Source organism: Porites lutea, chromosome 4 (genome assembly GCF_958299795.1).
Source record: "Porites lutea chromosome 4, jaPorLute2.1, whole genome shotgun sequence".
Lineage (NCBI taxonomy): Eukaryota > Metazoa > Cnidaria > Anthozoa > Scleractinia > Poritidae > Porites > Porites lutea.
The window spans coordinates 42,525,290-42,544,758 of NC_133204.1; the positions used below are offsets into that span (position 1 = coordinate 42,525,290).

Genomic DNA, 19,469 nt, shown 5'->3' on the forward strand with positions numbered 1-19,469 from the left:
TGCCTTAATTGACGAGATCAAGAGAGTAACTTTCGTATTATTCCTTGTAATATATTTTGTAGTCCTATGTAACTTAAGAACCCTTTCAGTTACTCCTATCACTTCCTATCAAATTTATGCCTTTTGCATTTACCATCTAAGTTATACACTAAAATTAGCAACAAATCGCGTGGCATGTTATATGTATATTTGACAATTATTCCTCGAGCCCGAATCAGCTCTGCCGAATCAATTGCTATTGACTCAGAGGCCATGGGGGCAAGAAGGGGTAATTGTTTTAGTAAAATCCAACTAGTTGGTCAAAAATATTACGACAAAACAGCTATAGCTAGTTCAAGCTAGACTTAAATCCTTTTTTGCCACTAAAAAGCTGGCGCTTTTCGCTACTGATGGGCTATAACATAAAGCCTAATTAGCTCAACCAATCAGAACACAGAAGGGATGATAGACCACACTAGTTGAATTTTACTAATAACCAATATAGAGATCGACGCAGTGTTCCATTTATTCCAACACAAGCCCTGTGTTGGAGAATTAATTCAACAGGTGGAAATAATGGTCAATGGAGAAACCTTGTCTTTAATTTATTTCTGCCCTGCCGCAGGACATTGAATATTCTGTGCTGTTGTTATTTTTTTTGTCAATTGCTTTTTAGGAAACTGGGTGTGAAAGGTATTAACTGGTCTAAAAGTTAATTATGCCTTTTTACATTTCTTTGAATTCAGAGTCGCTATGTACACTTCAGCAATTGTTTATGGGAGGTAAAATGTTGAAAATGGGGGGATTTCTTCTATCACGGTCCGCAGGATAGGTCTTTGCCACAGGGCAATGAGTCAGAGGCACCCAACGTCAATTTTTGGAAAACATCTGTTCGGAAGACGATTTGAGATCTAGAATTTTCGGAACATTTGTTCTACATTTCCAGCTTGCCTGCCTCTCCTAGGATTTTCGAAGATTTACAAAATGGTATAATTGCCCATTTTTAACGGATTTTTAGCCTAAAAAGGTCACTTAGGATTTTCGGGAGCCTTTTTTCTGGCTGAAATTTTCGAAAAGGTAAGTTTTGATCCCTGTAATTTTCGGATCACTAGACTTTCAGCTAGGAAATCCGAACAGATGAAAAATTTTTAGGGGATAAAAATATGCCTATATCTACCTTTTAAATACTAAAATACGTTCAACAATGCTATGTTTAAGTGGTTTTGAACTATATTCTCGTTGGGTGCTACTGATGAGTAAACGAGCTCGAGCAACGTTTAACGATTGTGCTAATTTCATTGGATACCGTATCATCTTTTAAGTTCCCGCAGGGGCCAATTTATTTCAAGCCCCTTTGAGGGGGTGGGAGTTTATTTACATTCAGCGAAGATGATGACACCAATCCTCCATAGAGAACTAGAATGCAAAGTGTTGTAGGTCATGCAGCTGAAGCATGTGAATAAATCATACCGGATCATTCCGCATGAAGTGTTACATTTTTAACGAACAGAGAGAAGAATTTTGACGTCAAGTTACCGTGGTAACACAAAAAGTTTAAATTCTTTTTGTTTTTCTAAACTCGGATACAGTCCTTTCGGATTAAATCCAGAAAATTTTGCTAACATTTGACAAATTAAATGAAACTGAATAAGATTGATGAAGTTTGAAACAGTGCGTGAAGTGAATTTTCAGTTTGTTGTCATCCAAAAATGTTGCTACCATTGCAACGTGACGTAACGTTTTGTCCTCTCTATTATTAAGAAATAAAGAGTTTGTCATCTAAAAAAAGCCGAGGGAGAGGGTAAGGGGAGCTTCAAAGATTGAAGGGGACTTAATAATTTTTCTCCCCTGAAAAGGGAGGGGGCTTGTTGAAAAAGGGGGGCTTTACATTCGTTGTCCGGTATCCAGTACGATACCACAGGTGAAACTGGCAATATTGTGTACTGAACGAAACACTGACTATGAGCCCCAGTGGGAACTTAAAAGAAGATATACGGTATCCAATGAAATTAGCCGGCACAACCGTTGTACGTTGCTCGAGCGCATTTACACATTTCCCTGTATGACAAGCAAACTGACCTATCGTACCGGACTGTGTTAGAATAAATGTCCATACTCAAACCACCCTCCAAATTTTTGTTAATTTACAATACCCTTGTTGGCTCTAACTCTTTCCAAACTTGGTCTGAAAGTACAAAATATTGACAATGTTATGACTTCATTTTACCATCAATAGGAGAACAGATGATAAAAAACTGGCTTCAATTCAGTATCCAGACACTAGAGACCTTTAGATTCTGAGACTAGGATGACTACGAGAACGAAATTTTTTTCAATACCAGTGAACCATTCCAGGGTGTCTAGGTTTTGAGAATACGCAAAAACGTAAAGTTAACTGTCGTCCTTGTCTAACTAAAGGTCTCCAATGCTGTTCTTGCATCAAGTGCACGTACAGCCCCTTGTAAATGACCCAGAAAGTCGAAAACAGCTCAGAGCAACAGCCCAAGATCTGCTGCTTCCCAGACGAACACTTAAATTGCCTCGGTGACGACGTCATCCTTGGTTTCTTTTGTGTTATTATTCAGGGAAGTCTTAGTCCGGCCATTTGGTGGCGAACGGTTTTCTCTGACACTCAGCAAAGAAAGCGATAAGTTTGTTTGTCCAGAATTGACCTTCGTTGGGCTTTTTGGTAACGTATAAGCATCGATTTTACGCGGAGCCGCAACTGTTAAAAACCTCTTATTATTTGACTTAGTACCACTGCAATTGTTTTTTGAGGAACCAAATTGCAGTAAATTGTGCAGGGTTGCTTGAAACTTTTGGCGAAATTTTCCATTCAGTAGAATGTAAAGGCATGGATTTAAAGCGCTGTTGGTATGTGCTATCCAGTTGAATAGCAGCTGAACTCTCATTGGCAACTTGTGGTTTTGATCGTGTCGTACGTACGTAAAGTAATGGTTCACATAGACTGGAAACCAGCAGACTGCAAATACCACGCATGTGATGACAAGCAGACTTGTAACTTTGCGTTTTAACCTTTTTTCAGCAGCGAGTTTGCTATCTGTTACATTTCCTGGAATCTTACGCAGCCACAATTTTCGGCAAATTAAGAAGTAAATAAACAATGTTACTGAGAGAGGTAACGCGTACAGGATGACAAAAAGGCATATGTGAAAGCTTTTTAACACTTTATATGTTTCGGTGAAGTCTGTGTCGTTTGGTGGTGCCCATGGCCACTCCTGCCAACAATAGTATACGCCTGTTTTTACCTCAGTTGTTTGAAACATTAAAACAAAAGGAATCATTGACCCAAAAGATGAGATCCATATAATTGCTGACAAGACTTTTGGCTTTTGGAAGAATTTCTTTTTCCACGGGTAAAATACGGCGTAGAATCTGTCAAACGAAATCACCATCATTGTGAAAACAGAAGCGGAAATAAAAACTGGAATGACATAAAACAACGCTTTGCAAGTAATGCTACCCAACGTTCCCCCGATCCAAAGAGCAGGGTCACGGTACAAATAGGCGACCGAAAACGGCATAATCGTGATAGTTAGCAGCAGATCTGCAACGGCCATGTTGCCAATGAACAGGTTTGTCACGCTGGTGGATGAAGATTCCTTGTTAATTAATACCACGTAGAAACCAACCGAGTTACCAAATAGAGCTACGAGGAAAATTACCACATATGCTGACGTCAGGCCAATCTTGAGGTCTAGTGGAATATCGACGCTGTCTGGTTTCGGTGGGAGTGGGGTTACGTTCGAGGCGTGAGTGATGTTTGTTTCTAAAGAAGAGCCAAACGGCTGTTAACTTCAAAGCAAATGAATATAAATCAAATCAAATTTTGGAGCTTCAGTTTAAACATTGAAAACAAACAATATAGATCTACTAAACTTTAGCTTGCTGGTACATCACGTTATTCAACAGTAAAAAATATTTTAGAAATGAGGGCGTGAGACGGAGGACTGACTTAACTTTAATCTTTAATTTTTTAATTGATATAATTGCCTCTAGCGAGCTAATATGGCAAGGGACGGTCAGTACACTTTAAAGTCGGGTACCCTAACAACCGTACTGATAGTCACGTAACAGTACATTTAGACCTGGTCTCCCTTAAACCTGCCGTAGCCACTTGAACCAAATCCAACCAAATTTCAATCGAACTCAATCGAACCCGATTAAATCAGTCGGATTGTTGTTAGATTGGTTCGGTAATCGAACTGGAACTTTTCGGTGAGTTCGATTAATCGAACTCGTGAGTTCGATTACCAAACTCAATCGAAGTAATCGAACTCAATCAACGCGATTATTTCGATTTTGTTCTGCAGAAAGACAAAACGTATCCGGTTTCAATTGAATGGGAACCATCTCCCTCAAGTCTGTATGTGAAGCAGTTCAGTTTCAAAACAGAAATATTTATTGAACGGCATAGTAAAACTTAAAAGCATACACAGGTAAAATTTATTCATAAGATATGTGTACATAATGAAAGGCAGTGCTTAACGACGGTAACAGACACTTAAACTTTGTCGGTCAGTGGCCAAAGCACAGGCACCACTTCACGTTGCAAATGTCCAAGTTTCGTCAGTTCCATTCAGAGCTGGACCCCCGTCTCCACTTTTTTTCTTGATAATAAACTTTTCACCAACACCGATGGCAAAAGAGCACTGTCTCGTGGTAGCCTTAAACTATCGCTTCCAGAATTGTTAATTTCACGTTTTCCGCCCTCTGTGACATCTTTTGCGTACTCGTGTTTGAAATTGAAGGCAATATATAACTTATTTGTCTTTATGAACACAACGCCTTGTTTGAAGCCAGATGAAACTGGTTTTATGTTCGATTGTTGCAGTGTTCGATTATGTTGAATTGTTTAAGTGTTCGATTTCTGAAGGTTTGTTCTGTCGCACTTTGCCGTAATAATCGCCCCACTTTGTAATACCTATCGCACTTTGTAATAAAATTGTCGCATTTTGTAATACCTGTCGCTTTTTGTAATAAGCTTGAAATAGATGGTCAGAAGACAAGCAAACCCAATAATAAGTATCACTAGTAATAGTTGACACTACAGCTGCCCCCGCTCTGTATATTGTCGGTCAATAGCATTCTTGCTCGTTGTGTAGCTCTTTGAAATATACCGATTCATAATGAAGATTTTCACACATATTCCATACAATAGGTGAGATAAATACAGGAAACGCCAGGTTCCATGCACAGTTCCAGGTCGATTTACACAGCTTTGATCAAAACATTCTCAGTTTCGAGAATAGTTTATTCTAAACCATAAGGAAAGATTTAATTAAAAGTTGAATTTTTCGCTATTTCTCTTTCACTTTTTACATTCAGTTCATTTTATTTGCCGGAAAGGAAGCCTTAGAAGAGGGTCTCAATGGGGTGGTGGCTTTTACGGTTATCGGCTAAAATTTTGGCTCTTTTACGGCTATCGGTTAATTTTTTTCAATTACGGTTAACGAAAAAGTTAAAAATTAACTTCTTTTGTTTCAAAAAGTTAAATATTAATTAACCTGTATTTTTTGTATCTTTAAATCAAAATAAAGGTCTTCGGATCATCTCGGGATGAAATAAGCTATTCTTTTGAAAAATTTTAACATTTGATAGATCACACTTTTTATAAAGTATTGCACTTCTGATATTATTTTACACATAGAAATGTCAATAGTCAATTTAAAAATAATCGTTGTGAAAAAGCAAAAGCAGACACGCGAACGCCCAACTCAAGACCGGGGCGCGACATTCATTATAACAGAAATGGCCGTTTTCACACTAGAGAAGGATTATTCGTGTGAGACGAGTTATCCGTTTGATGATTCGCGTCAGATAGGTGATACGTCTTAATTTGGCAATAGGATAGTTTTAATTTAGAATGAACAATCCGCCTGACTTTTGAAGACAGGATTATCCGTTCCAGATAGCCTGTGTACAGCCACCCCTCCCCTCAGAAAAAAATCGGAGAAGGGATGTCTGTGGGGAGGGCGCGACTGTACACAGTCTAGTCTCAAACGGATGATCCATTTCTAGGACTAGTGTGAAAACGGCCAATAACAAAATTTCCGTGTCCAGTGTTTTTAATGATAGCGAAGGACTGTAGGGAACGACTGTCTGCCGTTGCCTTGTCAGTAGGCCGCATTATTCCGCGCGGCTGATGCCTTTCTGGTCACGTGGTTCGAGCGAGTTCGCCACTGAAATGCCTTTACCGAGATTGCGTGGGAAGACGCCGAACAGGGACTAGGGATGGCAATGTCTACCGTAGCGTCCGAGAAAGACAGGGAAATGTTGTTTATCGGCAACGTGTTTTACAAACAGTGACATCTGCGTGTTGTTTCACTAGTGTTTCGAGGGCACGGCTTCCTGATAAATGCAAATATTAATCCCCAGCAAGAAGCCACACTTTCGCTGTGGAAAAAATTAGTTCCCCAAGAAAGCGCCGGAAATGGAGCCTAGGTCTTGGTTAACACCTAAAAGGCGCTTCGCCTAACGTGCGTACGGAGTCACACTAGTAGGGAAATAAAAATGAGTTTAGTACCTTCCTTAAAAGTAGCAAATCTAGGGAACACTTTTACGGTTAACTCTTTTTTACGCTATTTACGGCTAACGGTTAAAATTTTTTAATTTTTACGGCTATCGGCTAAATTTTTGGCCGTTTTACGCCTATCGGTTAACCCCATTGAGACCCTCTTAGAAATTAATAGGACGTTTGATCAATTCACACTCGCGCATTCTAGTCTTCAGATAAATAAGCGCTATACTAATATTTCATAGAACTAAAAACACAAACATCGAGCACAGTACGGTGCCACAATCATTAACATACTCAGACATCATCATCATCATCATCGTTATTATTACTGTTATCGCATTATTGGTGCATATCATTTGCCCACGTCATTGTGCCACATTGACTGCCAATTTTGTGGAAATTTGGAATGCACTAGAACCGACATAAAAAAAACTTTATAGATTCTTAGCAATCAGAAAATGGGACATCGCAAAGTGTCGCCCAGCTAATATAACGTAGCAAGTAAAAAAAATGCAAACACGAAAAGCAAATATTAAGTACAATGATACTAACAAAAGATCTTAGTCTCAAGTTCACGATTATGCTCAAGTTCCATCTTCTGTGTAAGTTGTAACGAGGCATTTTTCGCCTTTTTGTTGCCACAATTCTCTCGAGATAAATATTGAGGTGTCTTTGCCTAGAGCTTTGAAGTATGCTACTTGTTTCGCCAAAATATGTTCATGATAAGCATTTGCCCATCAGTTTGATTTGAGATTATTCACCGTAATTGTTTCAAACACTAAACCATGCCACTTGAAGACCCAAACATTCTTATGAGTATTTTTTAACGCTGACATTTTTTCGCTTCCCGACCACAGCAGGAGTAAATACGCGGCAGAATCCTTGCCATTCGTATCAACAGACGACAGGAGACAATTTCCATACCAAGATCATACTAGACCGCGAGCGGTCGTCCTTCTTTCCTCCGAAGAAGTCGCGGCGAGTGAAAAATAAAATTATGCAAATTAATTGAAAAAAAAAGAGGAGAAATTGGGGCGGAGAGAGGAATAAACACTGGAGAACTAACGTCCCGAACCCAACAGCAGTGAACAAACAATCGAAGACAAGCTGTTTGTTTACAGGAAGAAGCATGCGAAATGATGTTAGAAAGGAAGGAAATGTCAATGATAGCATGGATATATAATAGCTATAGAAAGACTGGATCCATGATGATAGCAATTAAGGAGGCGTGTAAAGCGGCAAATCGCCAGATCACAGATCCCATCGAAGTCTCTTATTTTTTCTTTGCTCGGAATTCCGCCCTCGTTCCTCGTGGCTTCGCTGCTCGCCCCGCACTAATGCTTTCGATCTACTGTGCTTTAAAATAAAAAATAAGAGACTGCTCGCAGTCTAAGACCACACCTACAGCGGATAGTCTTGTAAATAATAAAACTGGACCATTATTTTTGAAATTCAGTTGATGCGAATACACGCTTTTTCCTTTAAGAAGATAGAAAATAGCGTTACAATTAGCCACGTTAAGTTAAATTACTTTGTCTTCCCCTAGTTGATTTTGCTTACCATTAAATCCTGTGGAGTTGTTCATTTTGGATTCCCGGAGATTTAAATGAATGGCAGTCGGAACCTTAAAAAATAAGAAATGAACTTCAAACAATAACTCCATACTCCCCCTGCCCCCTGCGCACCATTTCCGAAAACATTCATAAAAGACCTTCAAAGAGCTTTAATTAAAGCCTTGCAAAATCTTCAACTTGAGATGAAAAGCTCAAACTTTGAGTGAAATATGGACATGAGGCATGGCTTTTAAAATTCAGGATAAGGGACATATGTTCTCCCCTCCTCCTTAACAGGGCCTCAATAGACAGTTTATTACCTGTGGGTGGGGTTGGCCATTTTAAGAAAGCTCGAAGGATTCTCAAACCGACTCCCCAATTCATCCTAGCTTTTTAGAAATGACCCCCCATAGATTTTACAGGTTGTGAAAGTGACCCCCCTCCTTTCTATTCATTTTTGTAAGACACATAAACATTAAAAAATAAATTGAATCAGATGCAGTTCTCTCATTTAAAGCCGCAGCAAAGACTAGTATGAAATACCTGACAAATGGTTTTCGGAATTCTAATCCCGCGTTTTCCGTTCTGTTTGAGCTCTATTTAAGTTGGCTGAAAGTCAATAAGCACAGGACTCTAAACAGGATGTCTAAACTCTAACACGCGAGCATAATATATAGTACATTCTACCTAGCAGGTGTTACGTTTAATTTTAGATTTGGTGGTTAATATGAATAATTTAAGTTAAATTCTCTTTCACGTTTAATTAAAAGTTTCATCGTCTCTTAAAAAAGGAAGAAAAATCAAATAATTACTCCCACAATTTCCTCAGTGCCCTACGTATGAAATGATCTAGCTGTCAAAGATGGTTAGCTTAAATTGATCCTTCAACTAGCATCTCTTTAACGTATAGTTTGTTTAAGTTATGAATATAAACGCTTCCTATCTATTAAACTTCCCCTCTTGGACCCCTAAAACTAATTAACCGCACGGGCATCTATCTATTAAATATTTTACGTAGGCAGATGAATTATCAAGAAATTGGTTTCATCGCTACTAAACCTAAATATATTGCCTGCAGGCATATAAGCCTGTTTAATTTATTTGCGCACTGAATAGGCGCTATATAAATATTTATTATTGTTATTTTATTGTGAAAGGTTTGAACCCAAGAGTCATTTCAAAAGTAGGTTGAGTTTGATCGTCCGGGTGAACGTAGTCCTGAATAGGACTGTTGTTGTTGACAGTGACTGACGTTTCGACAACTTGTGCGGTAGTCATCTTCAGAGTCATGTGAGTTGTATCACGTCAGTTGATGGTATTATACTCTGGTTATTGATCTGATCGGTTGTAAAAAGGCCAGTCACTGTCAACAACAACAGTCCTATTCAGGACTACGTTCACCTGGACGATCAAACTCAACCTATTATTATTATATTATTATTATTATTATTATTATTACTATTATATTTGCCAATTAATGCGTTTCGGCTTACTTGTGGTGTTTCCATCATTTGTCATCAAAAATTGGAAAGCACATTTATATTTGTAACTAAGAACTTAGTTTTTTTCGAGCGTCACCGGTTCTTACGGGGAAGAAATATTGACTATATTAGTTAGAAACCAAAATTGCTGTATATTAGCCTGCTAATAACAACGCTGTTCGGGAAATGCGCCCACGCTTCTCTCCCGTACAGGCTGTTGCAATCTGCACAACATTTTTAAACAATTTTTAAATCGTTTTTTTGTAGCCTTATTCTCACTATCCGCCAGCGAAAAAGGCAAATAGAAAAAAGCCAAAAAACCAATCTCTTCAAATGAACGTTTCGAGAGGTGGCCTCAATGATTCCTTAAATTTGCATAATCTTTGTAACAACACAAATCTTCTAGCCTGCGTAGCTGGCGGTATTGTGTGGGTTCGAGATTAAAGTTTTGGCGGCGGAGCCGTGTTCCAAAAAAAGGGAGTAGGGACGAGGCGTTTGAAATACCGCCTGCCAGAAAACCCCGGTACTTTGAATAGTCCGCACACCAGTGTGCGGGGAAACGATTGGTCGAGGGCCATACATATGTCAATCATGTTAGATGAGCCTTCGCGTATATTTCCCAATTTAGGGAGCAGATGGCAAAGTGGAGAAGACGCACATGTAAAGTGACTGTGATTTCCGCTTTAAAAAGAGCATAATTGATGACCAATTTGCCGAAATGGCGTCTTTAAACTTCACAGCCCTGGAATTGTCTTAATTTAGCCGTAAGAAACAAAGGTCAAAGAAATTAAAACACTTTACGACTGCATCTGAGATCAAATCCTATCAGGAACACCTACAGAAGAATAAACCACCGGAAATGGTTACTCAGTATGCATGTAACAAACCAGCTTCATGACCTTTTAATGTTAAGCCTAGTGTTGCAAAGGATGAAGATTTACTCAGTCAAAGTTTAGAATGATACATGCACTGTGTAGTGCTAGTAACCTTCGAGCGAGAGCCGAGAAAATAAAAAAAACCTCTGTTCAAGCGAACTCACAAGGTCACGTTTCACATTGTCACGAGCTTAGGAGTCGTGTTTAGCCTGTCAACGCTTATTTCTAAACTGTCTCGCGCGAAAATAATCGAAAGTTTCAAATTGCAGGTTTCTCTTTGATTGGCTGATTTAACTGGGATCAGCTAACGTGACAAAAGTGGGCCGCATTCGAAAAATCAAGGTTCTCTGGGAGGCGGTATTTCTCGCGGCTTCGCCGCTCGTGACGGCTCCGCCGTCAAATCTCACTCGACCATATTACAACGGCTCCGCCTCCAATTCTCACTCGACTACTACACAATACCGCCAGCTACGCAGGCTACAAATCTTCAGGAGTGACGGTTAAAAAGATTAGAAAAGAATGGAACCTAATAAACAGGTAAAAACAATAACTAATGACAACAAGTGATGATGACAGACTCAATTTGAAGTCTGCAGGGAATTATAATATATGATGCTAGAAGAGAAAAAGTTTTTCACTGCCAACATTTTCATATAAAGCAGGTTTTAAATCACGAATCAATAAAGTTTGTTTTATTCTACAGTTTGATTTCCCGGTTCTTAATATCTCAAAGTGATGCCATTTAATATTGTGGCCCGTTGAAGAAATATGATCTGCAATGGCAGAAGTGCGACGATCTTTTGTCAGCGCTTGAAAATATTCAGTTTTCCCACAGGTAGCCCAAGCTCGAAATATGAGCATCGGCGAGCATCGGCATTGTTGCGTAACATTCAAAATATAAGGATTTGTATGGGAAAAAAACCTATCGTTTCTGTAACCTACGAAAATGAAAGGATTTCAATAAAAAACAGCTTACCTTACTTAAAATGTGTGTTACGTCTTTCCTGTGTGGTCCACGGGCCGATTTATGGCCCGTTGTTTTCCTATTGTGTCAACGGGAGCAAGAGACTGTCTCCCACCCCGAGTGTGAGTAATTTGAGTCTCAGGCCGTGTCGCTATCTGTCAGCGGTAACGCGGAGTTCAGGCCGAGCCTCAGTCGATGGCTTCAGACGGGAAAGGTTGCAGAGATTTGCGACCTTTGATTCGCTCTCGGTGCAAAGGAGTCATGGAGCAAGATAACGAATGGAAAAAGGGCCATAAATCGGCCCGTGGACCACACAGGAGAGACGTAACACACATTTTAAGTAAGGTAAGCTGTTTTTTATTGAAATCCTTTCATTTTCGTAGGTTACAGATAGGTTTTTTTCCCATACAAATCCTTATATTTTGAATGTTACGCAACAATGCCGATGCTCGCCGATGCTCATATTTCAGCTTGGGCTACCTGTGGGTCTTCTCGGTAAAAAAAATCATGGTAATTCCAGCAGCTGGCCTTGTACACCACTTAGACATGAGTGAGCGACTAAGTTTTCTAGTTCTAAGCTTTCTGGTTCTTCTTCGTATTAAAACAGAGTAAGCAGGCTTCTTCTTTTCTGGTACTGCTCTGGGTGGGTGTTGTACTGGTTGAACATCACATTTGAGCTGGATACGATAAGGCCCGCCAGCAGGTAACTTCCATATGCCCTCAAACACATCTTTGTATTCGAACAACAAGTACTCTTTAGTAATTGGGAAGCAATGTCTGTTCCCATTCAGGATAACGGCACTGCAATGGGCAAAGAGGGAGTTTAAGCAAATCGCTACGGCGACCTCTACTACGGCGGCCGGAAGTAAAAAAGCCCCGAAATTACGCAGTGCGCATGCTTGGAAATGACTTTTCGCCGTAGCGTAAGCCGTAGCGCCAAATCCTACGACGTGAAGAGCTGTCTTCTGGCGTAGTCGCTACTACGTGAGTGTAAAAGTCGACTCTTCTCCTATTGTTTACGATCACTGGTTTTAAAAGCTTTTATAGATTGTTTTTCACTTTATCAAGAAAGTATTCCAGGCTTCTGGTTTTCCAGTGAATACGTTTTGCTTGCGTTTTCTCAGTTTGAGATTTCGATCCTCAAGCGAGTGTGCCATGAGCTCTGCCGAGCCATGACCGCAGAAAATCCGCCAGTACAAACAAAGGCTAGACGAAAACCGTAAGCACGACTGTTAGCAATAAAGCTAAATGTCACTGACGGTTGTTTAAACAATAATAGAGTAGAATATCTAAAACGCTGAATTTGTTGATTTGTTGTTAAATGCGTTACACAAGAAGAAACATCACTAGCAGCTTGCTCCGATCTTCATCTGTAGTTTTCTGTTTTGTGTACGAATCGCCCTCTGATGATGTTTACTATCAATATTCTTCTTGGCGAACGAAATTTTTAAATTGGCCGTTTTCTTACTTGACCACCATTGAATTCTGTTGTTGATAAATTATAGCGAAAGCAAGTGAGCAAGAACCGAGCTTGAAATTTGGCGAGGTACGAGACGTACGCTCCGCGGGACACCGCATCCACGACCGCCGTAGTAGTGGTCGCCGTAGCGATTTGCTTAAAATCCCTAATGTGAGTTTGGTCGCAGGGCAACGGTGCTTTTGACTTGTGGGGCACTGCTCACAGAAGCTAGGGACACCTCTGGGAATGCAGGATCCTTTGGCTTGTTGCGCTGTCTCTCGTCCCAGGATAAGATATTCTCGTGTATCTGTCACTTGACACATGGCTATCTGAGGCTCTTTGGCTGTTGCCAGTGTGGATTGCAATTAATTGTGAACGCTCCTAGCTTTGCAACAGAGAATTACCCACTCAGAAGATCTGTACTGTGGTTGGAACACTAATCAGCTCCTGGTAGGAGTTAGTACCTTATCTACAAAATAAATAAGGATTTGTGTAGACTACGAGCAGTCTCTGTTTTTTCTTGGTCCCTCGAGCAAAATGCCTTTTTTCGTCGGAAGTCTTCTTTATCCTTATGCGAAATTTAAACCTCCAAAAGGCGTGTGTTACTTGTATTAAACAACAGAATCAATCTTTTTTTTAAACAGACTCGGTCGCCCCATGTAACGGAATCCAAGACAGTCTTAGATTCTGGATCGGATTCCACGCTGTGGATTCCGGATTCTAGGTACTGGATTCTAATCTGCTGTCATCGGAACTTAGATTCTGGACTCCATTCGCTAGTGGGATTCCGGATATCACAAGTAAAATTTTCTGGGATTCTGGATTCCATATTTAAAGCCCAAATTTCTAGGATTCTGGAATCCAGAGTCCCTTTCATGGGACGAACTCTGCGAAGATTAGCCTGTACACAGACGTTACTTTATTTTTCTTTTCGTTTTCGAAAGCGTCTTCTTCCCCCACGCCTACCCCCTTGCGCTGGTGGTCAACAAATCCCCACGGTTTTTATTTTTTATCACGCGCGTTCGACGAACTTTGAAGAGAAATAGAGGGTCTGTGAACAGGCTATGGGAAGATGGATAAAGATGCTTTATGAATCACGCAACGCCCACTGGGTTACTGGGTTAATAATTGATAGCGTTCATTTTTTCCCACTAATCTACCCATTTTATAAACTGAACGTGCTACGCAGCCCAGTTAACAATACCTAATCCTTGTGTAGCGTTGCAGTTGTGTCCTCCGTTGCAGTTTGGTCCTCTCACCTATCAAACAATAGACTGCGTTTTTATTTCTTCCACTCAAAGTGCGTTGTAATGGTGTCTTCTCCATGTGACTTCCCAACTAGGGGAGGGCTGTAGGATTAGTTTTGTTCGTTTCGTTTCCTTATCCTGTGGAAGACTTGTGTATGAAACAGTTTTGGAGCGTTTTCGCCGATGGGTTTTTGGAGGATTTTACAGAAGTGCGAAGTAGGTTCGAAATTGTCCTCGGTTAACGCATATGTTCATATGTTGGAGAGCTAGAAAGCCTGGGACAAGAATGAAAGCACAAGCCTCGTGCCCAAATAAAAAGTTCGAAGAAGGACAGTAGCAAGAAGATGCAGTAAGAACAGGAGCACCCAACGACAATTTTTGGAAAATATCTGTTCTGAAGACAATTCGATTCGAGATCTAGAATTTTCGGAACATTTGTTGTTAAATTTCTTGCTTTCCTGCCTCTCCTAGGATTTTCGCACCCCCCAAAAGTGGTATAATTGCCCATTTTTAATGGATTTTTACCCTGATAAGGTTACCTAGAATTTTCGGGAGCCTTTTTTCTGGTTGAAATTTTCGAAAAGGAAAATTTTGATCCCTATAATTTTCGGATCACTAGACTTTCAGCTAGGAAATCTGAACAGGTGAAAAAATTCTTAGGGGATAAAAAAAATGCCTATATCTACCATTTAAATACTAAAATACGTTCAATAATGCTATGTTTAAGTGGTTTTGAACTATATTCTCGTCTGGTACCCCTGTAATAAGAAGAAGAGATGTAATGTTTTTCGAGCTTTTGAGTTAAGGGGTTATTTGCAGTTCTTTTAAAAGGCTTTTTTGTATAAGGATTAGGTCATGGTACAGATAAGCTCAAGCTAGGCTAGCTCTTGTTTTTATACATGTAGATCGTGGAGTTGTGAGCTTTTTTGATTTTGCTGCAAATTGTAAGTTAAGTTTAAGTTACTGCTTAAGCTTATTTACCGAACTGGGCATGTAAAAAATGACCATAACAAAAAAAAAACTGAAGCATTGTTCATGGGGATTTTGAAGTCTTTCTTTAGAAAATAATATAGTAACACTTGATTTTAGAAAATGAGAACGTAATTTCAAAGTTGAGGGTCAGTAAAGAGTTTCCTGTATATATGAGGGTCCTCAAATTTGCAAATTTAGGGATTGGTGCAGTCATTCATATCAGGCAGCCGACTGCATGACTCCCTGAAAGTGGCTAAGAATAATAATGTGGAAATTCAATGTGGATGTGTTTTGCTTTTGATTTGAAAGATGACGCTGTTACACGTTTTTGGATCAAAATTCTGCAAGAAATGTGATCGCAGTTTAGCCTGCTTTCAATTTTGTATTTGGTCAACTCTCCAAAATGGACACCCCTGGGATCAGAAAAAAGCGTCTGTCTTAAAGAGATGTCCATCTTTTAGAATATCAATTTGATTATCGTAGTGATATCTAAATACACATCACTTCCTGCCGTTATATATTGATGGGTGTGGAATGTAATTTCTTTGGCGTCATTTTAAATTTTTTGATTAGCCAGCGAGAGGCCTGGAACCAAGGAATATTGGGAGGTGTGGGAATTCACCATTTGCACATCACCCATAATACACCTTGTTTGCCTCCCCCCCCTCCCCCTCAAAATTTTGCAAACGCATTCTTTAGTCGGTGTTTTCAACAATATATTTTCAGAAGTTTCATGGGTTCAATTAATACAGAATCTACCCTTGGCAGCCTGTTTTTTTTAATAACTTGTATGCGAAAATTTGTCTAAACTCCACCTTATCCACCGCTAGAACATCTCTTTCAAACCACTCGATTGATCGCTGACGAACTTTTCAACGAGGTTTCCGCACAAGTTTTGCAACAGCCCAACACTACTTTTTACTGAAATAATAATTTGAAACGAAAAAGACACTGTAAAATATGGCGATTTTCCTGACCGAAGCCTGTCTCGCTCAAGCCGTTGTTGAAAATTACGTGAGGCACCAAAAAAACTACATCGTCATTGGACGGTCTGGCCGCCAACTAAGCTGTGAACCAATACAAGCAGTTCGCGTCTCATGTAAGCCGTTCTCGAATAACTGGTTCCTTTCGCGTCTTGATGTAAGCCGCGGCTTGTTTTCTCTCGTACAATCGGCCCTGGCCCTGTTCTGAGCAAATGGAAACGCGTTTTGTTTGATTTGATAACTCATTTCGTTTATTCAATTCAATTCATTTCCTTTCATTTAGCGCCGTACTGACAAGACCATAGTTACGTACCAAGAAAATATACACTAAAAAGTCAGTAAATCTAATACAATACTCGATGAGCACATCTGGCGAAACCAGTGCTGAATCCCTTTCAATTAAGCAACGCTGCATAAAGAACGATCAACAAATTGTTGACTAAACTTGACTGTAACCAAGAAGAAAGTGAAAACTCGTTTTGTCTATAGAGCGGTTTTCACTTGACTGTCGAAAGGAATTCAGGAATTGGTTTGGTTTTGGTTTTACTACGCCCTTTGGTTGGCTACACTCTTTTTTTTATATAAGAATGTTGTTTTTCTGGCCCAGGCTGAATATTCTTATATTTCTGCCGATTTTAGGCTGAAAATGTTCTTGTATTATTCTTATGTTATAGCTTATGTCATTTCCGTTTTAGAATATATTGGGGTATCAAGTATAGTTAGTGCAGGTTTTTTGCCTTGTTGGCAAGTTTTGCCGTTCAGAGAATGGAATAAGTTGAAAACATATAATTGTATGGTATTTACAGTTTTTGAACACGCAGAATTATATCCTTTTCAAAACCTCAGCGTGGGGTTTATTCTTAAAATATTCTTAAAATTTCGCAAATTTCAGCCACGATATTCTTATAAAATATATTCTTATAGAAAAAAAAGAGTGTAGTGTATTTACTTTGGTTTTGGTTTTACGACAGTCAAGTGAAAACCGCTCTATTTAATAATTCATTTCGTTTATTTAATTCAATTCATCCCACTCTTTCCATGTAATTCAGTCAGGAAATTAATGACTTTCTACTACACTATCTTAGCTATAACCAAAACGAAAACCACGAGTACTATTTCTTTGCGTTGGAATAGAGTACTGAAATTATTCAGTAAAGTTACCATGTTATGCAACTGAATGACCTCAGTCAGCGGTCACGTGCACTGTGATGAGGACAGGTCCGCGATCAGACAGGATCAGTTAGCCTGTTCCGAGCGTTCAGATAGTGGAGAGCAGTGCGAAGTAAAGTAAGCGATAAAAAGTAGAGGGGGACTTTGGAGTTTACTTCGCACCGCTCCCCACTATCTGAACGCCTGGAACAGGCTAGGATAAATTTGTCACTTAACCAACGACGTCAAATTTAAGGAGGTGACGTGACAACTGTTTCATCACCTCTGTAAGGTTCACAAGTCACAATTTGCGAGAAAAATTGGTCGTGGGAACGAAAGCAAGACAAGCTTAGCTCATGAACGAAGAAGATATCCTTTCACCTATACTGCCGTAATTGACGAGATCAAGAGAGTAACTTTCGTATTATTCCTTGTAATATATTGTAAGTCCTATGTAACTTAAGAACCCTTTCAGTTACTCCTATCACTTCCTATCAAGTTTATGCCTTTTGCATTTACCATCTAAGTTATACACTAAAATTAGCGACAAATCGCGTGACATGTTATATGTATATTTAGCAATTATTCCTCGAGCCCGAATCAGCTCTGGGGAATCAATAGCTATTGACTCAGAGGCCATGGGGGCAAGAGGGATAACTGTTTTAGTAAAATCCAACTAGTTGGTCAAAAATATTGCGACAAAACAGCTATAGCTAGTTCAAGCTAGACTTAAATCCATTTTTGCCACTAAAAAGCCGGCGCTTTTCGCTACTGATGGGCTATAACATAAAGCCTAGTTAGCTCAACCAATCAGAACACAGAAGGGATGATAGACCACACTAGTTGGATTTTACTAATAACCAATAGAGATAGACGCAGTGTTCCATTTATTCCAACACAAGCCCTATGTTGGAGAATTAATTCAACAGGTGGAAATAATGGTCAATGGAGAAATCTTGTCTTTAATTTATTTCTGCCCTGCCGCAGGACATATTATATTCTGTGTTGTTGTTATTTTTTTTGTCAATTGCTTTTTAGGAAACTGGGTGTGAAAGGTATTAACCGCTCTAAAAGTTAATTATGAATTTTTACCTTTCTTTGAATTCAGAGTCGCTATGTACACTTCAGCAATTGTTTTATGGGAGGTAAAATGTTAAAAATGGGGGGATTTCTTCTATCACGGTCCGCAGGATAGGTCTTTGCCACAGGGCAATGAGTCAGAGGCACCCAACGTCAATTTTTGGAAAACATCTGTTCGGAAGACGATTTGAGATCTAGAATTTTCGGAACATTTGTTCTAACGTTTCCAGCTTGCCTGCCTCTCCTAGGATTTTCGAACATTTACAAAATGGTATAATTGCCCATTTTTCACGGATTTTTAGCCTAAAAAGGTCACTTAGGATTTTCGGGAACCTTTTTTCTGGCTGAAATTTTCGAAAAGGTAAGTTTTGATCCCTGTAATTTTCGGATCACTAGACTTTCAGCTAGGAAATCCGAACAGATAAAAAATTTCTAGGGGATAAAAATATGCCTATATCTACCTTTTAAATACTAAAATACGTTCAACAATGTTATGTTTAAGTGGTTTTGAACTATATTCTCGTTGGGTGCTACTGATGTGTTTTACGCGCTCGAGCAACGTTTAACGATTGTGCTAATTTCATTGGATACCGTATCATCTTTTAAGTTCCCGCAGGGGCCAATTTATTTCAAGCCCCTTTGAGGGGGTGGGGGTTTATTTACAACGAAGATAATGACACCAATCCTCCATACAGAACTAGAATACAAAGTGTGTGTAGGTCATGGAGCTGAAGCATGTGAATAAATCATACCGGATCATTCCGCATGAAGTGTTACATTTTTAACGAACAGAGAGAAGAATTTTGACGTCAAGTTACCATGGTAGCCAAATTTCTGGATGACAACAATAAGGCCAAGATTAAGCAACGACGTCAGCGACAGTAACGAGAACGACAAAAAAAAATCTCGATAGGTTTAGATGAGCAAAACAACAACTTTGCACGTGCATCAGGCTTTTTTTGTACATTTCTTAGCCGTCATTGCACTACTGCGACATGAAACTTCCTAATTTTACGCGGCCTCTTCACGGAGTAAGTGAACACAACACAAAAAGTTTAATTTCTTTTTGTTTTTCTAAACTCGGATACAGTCCTTTCGGATTAAATCCAGAAAATTTTGCTAACATTTGACAAATTAAATGAAACTGAATAAGATTGATGAAGTTTGAAACAGTGCGTGAAGTGAA

At 39.4% G+C, this 19,469-nt stretch overlaps 1 protein-coding gene across 1 annotated transcript; it reads right to left on the reverse strand.

The window, feature by feature from the left end:
- Positions 1–2,510: 2,510 nt before the first annotated feature.
- On the reverse strand, positions 2,511–8,105 carry LOC140934703 (QRFP-like peptide receptor). The gene is made up of 2 exons (XM_073384282.1): positions 8,081–8,105; positions 2,511–3,769 (listed from the first exon to the last, which is right to left on the reverse strand). The coding sequence occupies exons 1-2, from the start codon at positions 8,103–8,105 to the stop codon at positions 2,511–2,513; spliced, it is 1,284 nt and encodes a 427-aa protein (XP_073240383.1).
- Positions 8,106–19,469: the final 11,364 nt, after the last annotated feature.